Source organism: Eptatretus burgeri, chromosome 15 (genome assembly GCF_056783735.1).
Source record: "Eptatretus burgeri isolate ZD-2024b chromosome 15, Ebu_testis_v1, whole genome shotgun sequence".
NCBI classification, from domain to species: domain Eukaryota; kingdom Metazoa; phylum Chordata; class Myxini; order Myxiniformes; family Myxinidae; genus Eptatretus; species Eptatretus burgeri.
The window spans coordinates 61,254,980-61,269,106 of record NC_140975.1 but is presented as its reverse complement, the minus strand read 5'-3'; the positions used below and the strand labels follow the sequence as shown (position 1 = coordinate 61,269,106).

The 14,127-nt window shown below is 43.0% G+C and overlaps 1 protein-coding gene and 1 pseudogene across 2 annotated transcripts in view; one reads left to right on the top strand and one right to left on the bottom strand.

Moving 5' to 3' along the window:
• The window catches only part of LOC147012305 (SPARC-related modular calcium-binding protein 1-like), a 214,155-nt gene extending 202,460 nt beyond the window's left edge, over positions 1 to 11,695 (top strand). The window contains exons 15-16 of one of the 2 annotated variants that reach the window (XM_085856293.1): positions 2,655 to 2,706; positions 11,361 to 11,695. In XM_085856293.1, coding sequence (XP_085712419.1) covers positions 2,655 to 2,674 — 20 coding nt within the window. In that variant the 3' untranslated portion in view covers positions 2,675 to 2,706; positions 11,361 to 11,695. The remainder of the gene's footprint in view (positions 1 to 2,654; positions 2,707 to 11,360) is intronic. The other variant, XM_085856294.1, reaches the window with a different exon arrangement.
• Positions 8,299 to 9,319, bottom strand: LOC147012306 (uncharacterized; annotated as a pseudogene).
• Positions 11,696 to 14,127: the final 2,432 nt, after the last annotated feature.

Genomic DNA, 14,127 nt, shown 5'->3' with positions numbered 1-14,127 from the left:
GTTGTTCCAGAAAAATAGCAAAAACTCTCGAGATATAGATCACGATTATGAGATATATATATATTCTATTATATATGCATATATACATATAATTTCCACAAGTCGGTCTGTCTGTCTGTCCGTTTGGGGTGCGGCTTCACAGTTCAGGGAGGGTTGTCCCCCATTTAGGGAGAGACTTCGAAATCGAATTGCCCCCATTTTGCTCGCTCTTATTCTCACATATTTTGTAAGGCTCACACTTTCTTACACTCACACTGCTTTATTACCCCCGATTGACTTAGTCCGGGGCTTATGGGGCTTAACAGTCCGGGGCAAAACAGCGGCTTATGGATTTGGTCTCGATTTTCATGTCCGTGCGTCCATGCGTCCGTGCGTCCACAACCATATCTGACATGTATGGACCGATTTTATTCGCACTTGTCAAAACAGCAACACATGATAGTATACATATGCACATCATTTTGTTTCAAGTTCAGATCCAAGATTGGCGACTGGCAGCCATTTTAGTTGTAAAAGAAAACCCGATGTTGAACAGGTCCTCAACCATTTCTCGGACATGCATTTGCCAATGTTGTTCAAGCTTGACCGACAGATAAAGAATGATGGCTTACACAAGCATGTCATTTATTTTCGAGATCAGATCTAAGATGGCTGACTGGCAGCCATTTTCTTACTTAAATGTGTCCCCAACCATTTCTCAGACATGCATGATCCAATTTTGTTGAAATTTTGCACAAGCACAGTACACGATGGCATACATGTGGTCCACACTTTATTCTGTCATCTCATCAAAGATGTTGCACTGGTAGACTGGCGGCCATTTTAGATGTAAAAACACGGTATCAAACACGTCCTCAACCATTTATCAGACATACATTCACCGATCTTGTTCAAACTTGGCAAAGAGATAACGATTGACGGCTTACATATGCACATCATTTTTTTTCAAGATCAGATTCAAGATGGCAGACTGGCGGCCATTTAAGGAATAAAAAAGCGGACGTTGAACACGTCCTCAGCCATTTCTCCGACATGCATTTACCGATGTTGTTCAACTTGGCACACAGGTAAAGAATGAAGGCTTACATACTGTTACGTCTGAGGGGGGGGGTATGCATTCAAAGGGTAATTAGGATGTTTAATTAGGTATGCCATGCTGTTCGAGTTGTACCAGGATCTCGATGTAATAAGTATCAATTCAGTGGTGATAAGTTGTCGAGTAAATGTCCATTTTTTTAAGGGGGAAATAATAATTGTCACGTAATTAGATAGGGAGATGGGTTAGGGTAAGTGTGTCTGCGTAAATCCTTTCAGTATTCCCTGTAGGCTTGCCGTGACGTAACAGGACAGTGCTGCGGATGGCTCCGCCCCGTGATCACGATTGGCAGAAGGCGACGGCAGAGGGCCAATAAAAGGGCTCGATTGGAAGTGACGAGTTCTCGAGTATAAAAAGGTTCTGTTTGGGAAAAGAAGAGGAAGAAGAGTCATAAAAAGAAAGCGTCTGGTCGAGGCTGGTTGTCTCGGAGCGTGCTCTCTTGTTGCGCTGGTTCGTTCCTCGATACGTCTTGTCTCGTGGCCTTGCTGTGCCTCGTGCCTCACCTCGGTTGGCTCTGGAGGTCTGCTGGCTCGGAGTACGGGACCGAACGGCGGGCGGACCTGCCTCCCTCTCCTGCTCGCATCTTGGCGCCAGAACTGGCTCCCTGGCGGCTGTGAGCGGTCTTGGGCTTACACCAGGAGGTCGACACCACCAGGAACAGCACCACGGTGTCTCCTGCCCCTGTCGAGCGCAACGCCAGCTTGTCCGGCGCCAATCCAGTGACTGTTGCGTCGACAACACGGGCAAGCCTGACCACCAGCTACGTTTTGTGTGTGTGTGTGTGTGTGTGTGTGTGTGTGTGTGTGTGTGTGTGTGTGTGTGTGTGTGTGTGTGTGTGTGTGTGTGTGTGTGTGTGTGTGTGTGTGTGTGTACCTGGCGCCTTAGAGGGTTTGAGATTTGTATATCCATTGGAATTGTTTGTGTTTTCCCCACGCCCGAACCCACACCACCATCCCGTCGAATCGCCCCGGATCCCTCCTCTTGCCGAGTCTTATTATTATTTCTGGTTAGAGAAATAAACATTATTAACTCAGTGAAAAGCGACTCGTGCCACCTTCCTCGTCCCATTTGCTGTGGAGCGATTAATACCGCCATCTTTGGGTTATAAAAAATAAACCCCCTCCATCGTTTCGGCTCATTCCACGTTGGCGGGACTGTTCAAGTCCCGTGGACGTCACAATACGTACGCCATTTTTTTCGAGATGAGATCCAAGATGACTGACTGGCGGCCATTTTCTTTCTTAAATGTGTCCCCAACCATTTCTCAAACATGCATGGTCCTATTTTGTTCAAACTTGGCACAAGCACAACACATGTTGACATACATGTGCACCTCATTTATATGATATATAATGATATATAGCACGATATCTCAAAAAGTTGAAGACGGATTCGGATGAAACTTGGTGAACATGTTGGGTGTGTGACAAGGAAGAATTGATACAATCAATTATTATTATTATTATTATTGTCATTATTCTTATTTTATAAATGAGAACATGATTTGCCAGTTTTGACCGATCTCGGGTTTTTTGCTTTTTTTTTGCTTTTGCCATAGTCTGGAGTACCCAAAAGTGATCCCTGCCGAGACAATCAGCTGAACAGACAAGGTGGGCTCTCATATGTAGCTGAGGTGACTTTTTCGAGAAATTACTCCAACTTTAGTTTTGTATGTAGCAGGTGGGATGGACATTTTTTTTGTCCTCACTATCCCTACATAGAGAGTGCTAATAATGCACTCTCTGATAAGGTATCCATGTCGATATTTTCTGACACGAGGAATCCATTGGGCACAGAGTGATGATTAAAGGTCAATTTCATACTCTAACATCAAGGTCAAACCAAAAAATATGCCGATTACCTCTGCCAGTGAAGGTGGACGGAGGTTATGTTTTCACCCCTGTCTGTTTGTTTGTCTGTCTGTCTATTTTCCTGTGAGCAAGATATCTCCAAAAAGTTGTGGACAGATTCGGACGAAATTTGGTGGGTAAGGTTGGGTGTGTGACAAAGATGAATTGATTGGATTTTGGTGAAAATTCGGACCAGAATCCGGATGCGATAATTGTTAAAAAATAAAAAAAATTTCAAGTGATTCTTCACAATTGAGAGATAGGGCCAGAATCGATATATAACACGATATTTCAAAAAGATGTGGGCAGATTATGACAAAATTTTGTGTATGAGTTGGGTAGGTCACACCAACAAGCTGATTAGATTTTGGTTAAGTTCCGGATGTAGATCTGGCCTACCAGTGGAATACTAAACGTAAAATGTTCAGCCTGGCGGAGGTATGCATTCTCCAAAGTCTAGTTTATACCTTGTTTTTTGTTCAATCCAAATTTTTAAATCGGCGTTGTGTGATAACATGTTCATATAAACAGCCTGTCATCAGCCTTACACTCAACTTAAGTGATGGATATTGAAACATAGACATAAAATTCACGCATGGTAATAATAATAAGTAAAAAAGACATGAAATGTCATCGTCCCCGTTGTTTTAGTAATTTTGCTGCACGGAGTTAAAGGGCTAGTCCATATTTATGTACAACTAAAATGGCCCCGAGTCTACCAGTCAGCCATCTTTGATCAGATCACATAATAAATTGAGTTGCATATTACGCCATCATGTACTGTGCTCGTGCAAGGTTTGAACAAAATTGGGCCATGCATCTATGAGAAATGGTTGGGGACACATTTAAGTAAGAAAATGGTTGCCAATTGGCCATATTAGATCTTAACTCAACAAAAAATGATGTGCTTATGTAATTCATCATTCCTTATCTGCGTGCCAAGTTTGAGCAACATCAGTAAATGCATGTCCGATAAATGGTTTAGGACGTGTTCAACATCGGGTTTTTTCCAACTAAAATGGCCACTAGTCGGCCATCTTGCATCTGACCTCGAAATATAATGAGGTGCTCATTTAAGTCATCGTTCGTTATCAGTGTGCCAAGTTTGAACAAGATCAGTCAATGCATGTCTGAGTATATGGTTGAGGACATGTTCAATACCAGTTTTTTTACATCTAAAATAACCGCCAGCCTACCTGTCAGTCATCTTTAATCAGATCACAAAACAAAGTAAGACGCATGTGTATGCCAACATTTACTGTGCTTGTGCCAAGTTTGAATAAAATTGGACCATACATGTCCAAGAAATGTTTGGGGATGCCTTAAAGTCAGAAAATGGCCGCCGGTCGGCCATCTTGGAAATAAAATGATGTGTATATGTAAGCCATCATTTCTTATCTGTCTGAAAAGTTTGAGCAACATCGGTGAATGTAACTCTGAGAAATGGTTGAGGACGTGTTCAACATCAGGTTTTTATAACTAAAATGGCCGCCAGTCGGTCTTCTCGGATCTTAACTCGAAAATAAAATGACGTGTACATGTCAGCCATCATGTGGTGTCTTTTTGGTAAGTACGAATGAAATCAGTCCATACATGTCAGAGATATGTTTGCGGGCGCACGGACGCACCCATGGACACGAAAATCGAGACCAAATCCATAAGCCCCCGTTTCGGACTAAATCCAATGGGGGCAATTGATACATACATCGATGCTGTGTCTGACAAAAGTTTTTCATCGTTTTCAATGTCCTGCACCATTTTATAAAGAAGCTCTTCAACTACCGTTCTCAGTGCTCGGAAGTTCTGTCGAAATCGTTTGCCTGTCAACGTGTGAGCAACCCCTCCAAAAGCACATTCATGACATCTGACAGCCAAGTCCAGTGTCTGCCATCATGGTTCCAACACACCCAATGAAATACACTATGAAGTGCAGATGCCTCATAAGCCTCGAATGAGGTTGTTGAATCGTTCTGGGTATTCCCATGTAATGTTCACTGCTACTTTGTGAACTTAATGGTCACATGTAAACACAATGGTCGGTGTTTTGTCCCGAATGACTTCACAAACTTGTCTGCCTCTAGCATAGCTGTTATCATTGTGTCTGGATCAGATGGCTTCATATCGATCAAAGGTGTGCAGACGCATGTGTTTGCGGGTCTTAATGTGTGGCCCGAGTCTCTATTCAAAAGCTGTTGAATCCATTCCACTGTGAATGGATATGCTTTTTCACCTTCGATGTGCGACAGAAAGTCGCTCACATATGCCCTAATGATACCAGACTCATTGGCATAATGATTAGGGTGTCCGCACTGAGTCTGGGAGTTGAGCAGTTCAAACACTGGCTGTCATACCAAAGACTTAAAAAAAATTGTATGTGCTGCTTCCTTGCTTAATGCTTAGCATTTAAAAGGATAGAGCTTGGGCAAACAATGCATGGAAGGCAATGGCAAACTACCCAGTATAACCCTTCAAAATAAACAGCTTCAGCATCACCAAAGCTCCGTAAAAGAGTATGTTACATCAAAATCAAATATGCCTTGAGTGTGACCACTTGTTGACAGGACCTTTCGGGATAGAACCGACTGCTTTGTTGGATTTGGTGGCATATCTGGCTTTTTTTTTTTTGGCCCATCATATCTCCACACTGGCACATCGTCATCCACTCATAGTCATTTCATCTTTCCTGATGCGTCGTGTTGTTTCTCGCAGTAGTGTTTCATTTCCCACGTCACACATTTGTCAGAAGCATCGAAAGTGCATGCGGCGATTGTAAGCCGTTCTGACTCGAAGTATTCGCATCAGAGCTGGCCACAACAACTTGTACAGGACCTGCTCCTTCTTGTGATGTATGGAATAGTGCTCTTGTTGTGACTTGTTTTGATGCTGGCTGCAGATTTGCGAAACCTCAACACTTCATCATATGAGTACACAACACCATATTTGTGTACCTACTGAGTTAATTATTTTTTCCGTCATCAAGTACACATTAGTACACTTCACCAGAGAGGGTATTGCATTTGTGTCCGTTTGTTTGTCTCGTTGCCTGTTTGTTTGTCTGCACAGAACGTGAGTATGGTTTTCTCTGCAAGCGCTTGTCGAATTGACACATTTTCACCATAGGAGTGAGTACACATGCTGAATGTTTCAATGATAATTATGACGTCATATGTCACGTGGTGTGGCAGCCATGTTGGAAAAAAGGAAAAACTTTGGACCTCTGTGTCTACGAAACCACACCAAGGAAAAATTTGAAACTTTGCACATCGCAAATACTCCTCATGGGGAATAGTGAGTTGTTGTTGTTTTTTATGACGTCATAGGTACCTTCACTATGACGTCATAATTGCATACATAGAACGCTACATCTACATCCGATCAGCATGAAAATTTTTGAGGGTCGCCTAGGGATAAATTGGTTGACAGGGAAAAATTGATGATGTCATTGGCCACATGGTTTGGCAGCCATATATATTGTTGTGGGGCCGGGTATCGGCGGCGAGCATGACTGCGAGGTGGAGCAGTGGAGTCGTTTCCACCGAACACCCGGAATTTAGATCGTGCTCCTCGGAGAACTCCAAAAGCCACGGGTCCCTTACAGGACTGTGAATCACCAATAATTCGGCTGCGTGGCATAGGGTTAATTGCCAACTTCAAGATACCTAAGTATCCACGCGGCAAAGCTACCAGGGAATTCACACCCTTGGCAGGCCTCGAGTGGAACGAGCCGTTATCGTGCTCAAACCGTGCGTAACCCGAGTGGATGGTTACCAAGACCCGTCGGTCCAAATGCACAATTTACCGTTTCCCAATTTCCCAACATGCACCGTGCTAAGCCAATGAAGGAAGCACAGAAACGAGCTGATACATTCAACAATAGGGGTATTTATTTTACAATGGGGGGGAAGGGAACACATAAAGAACAGAGTTATCACGACAATAAGAAATGCAAATAATGTACAACAAAAGCACTTAACAATTCTATTTGGGCAAGACAGGCCCGCATACAGACATGCACACCCAAAAGAAATGGACCTCAATGGTCTTTATTCAGCCCTTCGGCTCGAGAGGGAAGACGAGCTGAGGGTCAAGGTCTGGTTGGTACCTCTCCACCTCGTGCGGTCTTCACCGACCCGCGCTTGTGGAACTCGGATTCCGTGGGAGGAAACGGGATCCTCAGCTCGCCCGCTCCCACACAACCCACCTCGGTGGGACTCGAACCCATGCCTCCAGAATCCAAGGAACTACTTGGCCAGCCGCGAACGCCGATCGGCGACCCGAGCACCATGAACATGAACACCAACCAGGACGAACACCAACTCTGACCAGCACGATCATCGACCAGGAGCCACGAATTCAACCAGCAGGAACCAACCAACTTCTTTCTGACGAGCAGCTCGCGACCTTTCTTATCCCTCCCCTCGTGGGGTTGGAGCGTCTGCTCTGAGGTAACTCGCCTCCTGATTGGACGGTTGCATCACGCGATTCACTGGCCATCCCTCATTGGACAGGCCCACGGTAGGCGGGGCAACTCCCACCATTCTGGGCGGAGTCCTGATCGGAGGCGTTTGTAGCTCCGCCTACCTCCTCACCTCCGGCCACGTGCATAATGGCGATGGTATTGAGTCGGAAACGGGGCGGGTGAGACGCCTGCTCCTTGCTGATTGGCCAAAGTGGGACACCATGCCTATGTTAGACTCTGCCCACGCGCGCGTTCGCTGGTGAGCGTGCGAAGAATGCCGCAAACAGAGTGTTGTTGTTGTGAAAGCGAAGATGTAAAAATCCTATCTATAAAATAACCCACAGCGCACGTACACTTAATTCCCATGAGACACAGGGGATGGATTCCAACTAGAAACACATACTGATATAACTGATCTATAGGGACTCTGGCTGTTGTGTGCAGTAAGCTTCCAAATCTGTATCAAATACATATATATATATATATATATATATATATATATATATATATATATATATATATATATATATATATATATCTTCTTCTTCTTTCGGCTCGCTCCCGTTAGGGGTCGCCACAGGGGATCAACCGTCTTGTCCGCATAATGATTTGGCATAGGTTTTTACGCCGGATGCCTTTCCTGACGCAACCCTGGTCGCCTCTTACGACACACAGGGATATGGTACACCTATTCTAACCGGGGCATACACCGGGCCCAGTACAACTGGTACTCATTTCGCCGACCTCGGAAGGATGACAGGCTGTGTCAACCCATATATATATATATATATATATATATATATATATATATATATATATATATATATATATATATATATATATATATATATATATATATATATTTTAACTTTCAAAAATCTTCTCTGAAACTGCTACTCATCTACATCTTTATGTGAAGGCATTATCTTCATGTCACTTTTCACATGCTTCACCACTCTTTTCATAGCTTGTTCCAAGTCATCATCAGGAACCATATTGGCCTTTGTCAATGCCCGTCTCTGTGAAAATGAGATCATCTGTGAAATGCGTTGACACCACAGTCAGTAGCGTGCTTCTTAACATGATGGTGCCTCCATAACTTTGGTATAGTTTTGATATTTCCGATGAATTTCTTATCTGTGATCGATCAGCAACTATGTCAGAAACCAGTTTGACATTCACTGGATCTTTCCTTGCTGGTGCATGAACCTCAGTCACAGTCGACGCTGCAAGTTGTACCAATTGGGATATCCTACATATGGATATCCTTGCAGCCATCTGCTGCATGCAGGTCACTGGCAGCTCCTTGTCCTCTCATTGAAACTCATTGAGCCAATTGATCTCCGCATGCATGACAATTGTCCAATATTGTTGTTTTAATTGGCTTACCATGGACATGGTCAGCAGTTCTATCAAAGTTTACTCGCTTCTGGTGATTTGGATTTCTCTTATCCGGTTCACACGGATCTCGACAAAACAAGCAATGTCTCTTGAAATCAAAACTGCGAAGAACACAGCGACATTGACGTTTTCCATGAGATAGTGAAGAATTGGAGCGAGCTTCTGATTTTGCTAACCTTTTCAGGTGTGACTTTGAAGCGTATGTCAACAATTTTTGTGATGTGCTTCTGAAATTAGAATCATCAGAGAAGTTCCTGTCGATGTCCGTCATCCCTGAGTTTTCTTGCATCAATGATACTTGATATCCGTCTTCGTGTGCAAACTGATATTGGCTGACTGTGATTAATGAAGGCACCAACATCGCTGAATATACACTCCATACTCGTTTTGTGAAAATATAGAAAGCCAACAGTTAACGATGTGAACAGCATTACTGACTAGAACACCCTTAACTATACTCGACTGTAATGTCTTATTAAGGTCTCGAGTCCAACTTTGCATTTTAGCCCTGAAAATAGAAATAAAATGTATAATTCATGGAAACATGCTCATCGTGTTATTTAGCGGATGAAATTGACCTTTAATCATCACTGTCATGTGTCCAATGGATTCCTCGTGTCAGAAAACATAGAAACGGACACCTTATTGCCCCGTGCACGTGAAAAGAAAAGCTATGCGAAATTGGTTCCCTTTGTCTGTCTATCTGTCTGTCTGCGTACCAGCCTCAGTAATATGATTGAAGAACAACTTGATTTCAATGGAATGTTATATTTTGAGCACAAATCAGAAAACTAACCTGAAGTTTCGCAGTACTTTGGCTCTGAATTTGGCCTGATCTCACGTGTGCAGAGAGGAGTGATAAATATTTACTCTGTCTGCCTGTCTTGTCGTCAAACGAAACTGAAAATCATTCCAAAGAGGAAACTTACTGTTTTTGAGGATGTCATAAAGGACACAAACAACAGGCATGAAGAACTAATGTGACGTGTTCCACAAAGGGTGATGTAACAGACACCGCATCAACAGCGGTAAATTCCAGAATTAATTTATTTGTATGACTTTTACAATCGTTATTTTATTTTAATTTAATTATATACGTGAACACCGCCGAACACAAATTGCCTTCTTATCACATCCACGAACCTCCAGTCTTGCAGTAACTTGGACATGTTAAATAAGGTGTTAGCTGTTGGACTGCTTCAAAAGTGCTAAACCTCCGGAATTTGTTTTAACGTTCTTCAAAGTCATTATTTTATTTATATTGAAGTATGTACCTGAACAATGTGCGGAGTAACGTGTTCTATGAACTCTCCAGTTGGAGACCATGTTTCATTGGCATATGGTAATTCTGGGAGAACACGTTGATTGGCATTGCCGGCAGTTCCTTTTCAAACGCAAGGGAACTAACTATGCTTTGACATTAAAAAAGAAAAAAAATTCATGCTGCATGTCTTGCTCCAATGCATTGCTTCACTTCTCTAAAGTGATCCGTTTCCATTTGCATGAATTGTTCCAAGTAATTGTGATTGCTGGTTCCTTCAATTTCCCTGCAGTTTTTTGCATTTAATCCAGTCTTTCTTGAGCAATTGCTCTTTAATTTTTTTAAAATTCAGCTCTTCCATCATGACTTTCAAATCTTCAGTATTGTTTGAAATTAAAACAATGTCAGTCTGTGAATCGTCAGTGGTTTAATTGTTATTCCTCTACTTTTCCCCAACTTTGCTGTTGGAACACTCCTTATAATCACGCAGTGAACACGTCAAAAGCTTGGTGTTGGCTTAGTGGTTAGGGTGGCTGGCTTGGGATCTTAGGGACCTGAGTTTGAGCCTTGTTGGCTGCTGAATTAACACCAGGTGGGGTTGACTCAGCTTGTCATCCTTCTGAGGTCAGTGAAATGAGTTCCAATGTACACAGCATCAGCAGCATAGTTACGCCCCAACAAAATGATAGCTACCCGGCAGCCAAGCTGCCATACTCAAGAAGAAGTGAACACGTTTTGGTGAGGTCGTGTCTCCCTATCTGACAAGTCTTTTTTATTTTTGAGTTCCCTCGCAAAGGCCATCAAACCTGTGCAGCGGTTGTCAACCTATTGTTGTTTGTCCGTGTTCTATCCGATTCAAACACTGAGCGACAAACTGGGAAGCAGCACGTACGATTTTTTTAATAATATTTGGTGTGACTCGTCCAGAGTTGAGTTCGAACCACCAACCTACCAAACTCTGCGACCAGCCGAGTCTGCTCTTCATCTCTTCTCGATCTTGATACGAACGAATATCCATGAACATAATGTTACATGAGAGCAATGTGAGATAACGTACAGCTCCTCCAAACTTGCATTTGTGTGCATTTTTTGTGTGTGTTTTTTATTTTTTTTTTAGCATAAAAGTAATTTAAATTAAACGTCAACAGTTGCCACTTTTTGTCCCCTGTGTGCAGATATGCTTTCACCACGAATCGCACGCGTGGGCTGTTTCGATATTGTGTGCACTTACAAAGTGTGCTGTTTGGCATTCTGAATCGCACCTTTCGGATGTTGTGTTTCTTCCTACACTAGGATTCCTCGTGTGATGGTGAAAAGACAAGCCATGCCGCAAGGGCGAATGTTGGCGTTGCTGGTACATCGTTTCAAGGCTGTCTGTGTTGGGTTTAAGTTGACGCGGTGCATAATCGTCTAACATCCCAAAACGTGAACTATAGGTGTGAAGCCGGCACGTAGCTGGCAAGTATGCTTATAACATTTTGGCATTTTGACAGCCACGCTTTCTACTTTGTTGATATGGATCGCCGATATAAATAGACGTGCTTCTGACATATTGTGCGTATGTCATTTCGTTGAGATATTCTCGATTGGATTGGCTGTTTTGCATTAAAAGCTATATTTATTGCAAATTATTTTCTGCTTTCTTTAAAAAAAAATTAAAAAAAATTCTTCTTCTTTTTGAAGTCAAAAAAAAAAAGTATTATTATTTGTTTTTTTTTTTAACCGACACATTTGCAAACGAAGACATGAAATATTTTGCATCAAATTAAAATGTTGATGACGTGTCTCTTTACGTGCGTCGACAAACTTAGAGAGGCAATTGATGGATGATTTTGATTTTCTTTTTCAAGGAATGTATGTTTAAGCATCCAACGCCTATCGAGACTTTCACAAGAGGAATTGAAGTGGTTGTCATTTTGACAAAAGTAAACATTGACATCCCCAATTCGTACATTGTGGATTATAATGAAGTTTCTTTTTTTCCCCACAACTTCTATGTACGAGGTAGGGCTGGCAGGATAGCTGAGAGGGACACGCACTCACCGTTGAGCTATCTCGCCTGGGTTTGAATCGTGACCCAACTATAGACCGTCATCCTGGTGTTTGACACACACGGTGATTGATGAATCGAGTGTCGTCCCTAGGTAGGACGTTAAGCCGGAGGACTCGTCCGCCAGCACCAAGCGTTGGTCGATGTTATCGGTCCCACTTTCACGAAGACGAGGTGAGCTACCGCCAGCACCCTGAACAACTCCCAAATTCCTGCTTTGACTGACTGCTGGGAAGACCAATGCAAACCACCCAATGTAAACTTTTTTTCCTTCATTTTTTTTGTTTTTTTCTTCAAAAAAGAGGAATGAATGAGTGGAGGTGAGCAGTGACCATGGATTTAGATAGCGTTACCAGAAGGGAGTTGATGGTGGACCTCGTGTGCCCCACAGAAGACTAAATTGGGGTTGGGGGGGGGGGGGACAAAGTACTGAAGGAGCAAGAGTTGCAAGACCAGAAAGGAGGCAGTTGAAGAGAGTAAGAGAGACCACCGATCCTTCTGTGTTGGGATAGTAATCGGCCCATAGACTCAGATTCATTGCAAGAGAGTCTAATGATCTTGAAGGCTTTGTTTTCCAAAACATCAAGCTGAGCAAGGTGCGAGGCAGGAGCTACAGCCCAGAGGGGAGAGCAGTACTCCATAAAGCTGCAGATGAAGGTCTTCAGTTCAGGTGTTTCAAGGTTGGTTTGCTCAGGAACTGCTTCGATTGATTGATATACGAGGCAGTGGTGCTTCGTTTCTTGACATCAGCACAGGTCTCGCGATATGTTCCACACCTGGCCACAGTTACAAGGGACATCATCAACCAATCCTGGTCATTCATCAGATTCAGTATACAATCCTCATGACGGGAATAATATATACTAACTACAGGAAAAAAAAACGTTTGAGTTTGAAACATGGTGGAATTAAATGGCTCAACATATTAAGCCTTTTCAGCACTCCGCCAACAAGATAAGACGTTTTGCTTTCATTTGTTTTCTTGTTTACTTTCACGTCGGTTAGTTGCGGAGCTTACCAAAGCCATGGGTTTTAAGGAGAAATATCGCACATGTTGGGAGAAGGCTTGGAAAGGTAGGTGAGACCATTGAGGACAGTAAACTCATCTGGAAAGTATAAACATCATTCATCATGGAAGCAAGGGGACGTTTAAGTCGGACTAAAAGCTGCAAACGTACTTGGGGTGTTCAAAAGGTTCTATGGACGAGATACAACAGCTCAGGCTTTGCCAAAAAAAGCGCAATGATATGTATATATATTTGAACACCCCTCGTACCTGATGCTCAACTCTAACGAGTCAAAGATTTTATTTTTTTTTTGTCGCTCGAATGGTGTTCCTAAGGCATTGTGATGAAAGCACCGGATTCTGCTGAAGCGATGTGAGATCTTCTCGAGAAGTGGCTTGTCATGTTTTCGTGGCGTAAATAGCTCGGTCGGCTCATAATTCTTCCAATGTTTATAAATTGGAGCGAAGGATTACTTGCATGATGGAAAAGGCTTTTTCTTGTGGGGATTCTCATTTCACGCACAGTCAAGCTTCATTTATCAGCATGGACAGTTTACGAGGGCTTCAAACAGCACTCGCACTGACGCATCTAGTCTGCGCTAGTGTTTATCCATCTTGTGTTGGGATGGCTCGTTGCACTCATAAGCTTTGTCCAGTTACCCCTTCCCTCTCCCCTCGGCCCAGACAAACCAAGTGGTTTTAGGAATGCTTCTATCTATTTGCTGTATTTGGAAAAAGTTTATAATCGACGGTAAGTCAGATTAGTTAAGGACATTGAAGGATGATGGCGAAACTGTTGTATGGAGCTTAATTCCATATCCCTGTTTGTTGCTAGTCCTCTGCAACACTGGGGTGAAGGTCCTTTAAGAACCACAAATAGACGATAAGCGGAATGAGCCAGAATTAAAGAACCCTTGACCAACGTGCCAACGCACAATGGCCGAGTCTTTAGGAAAGACACCGTCGGATCTTTATTGTCCACCAGTGAATGCTGGGAGACAGAT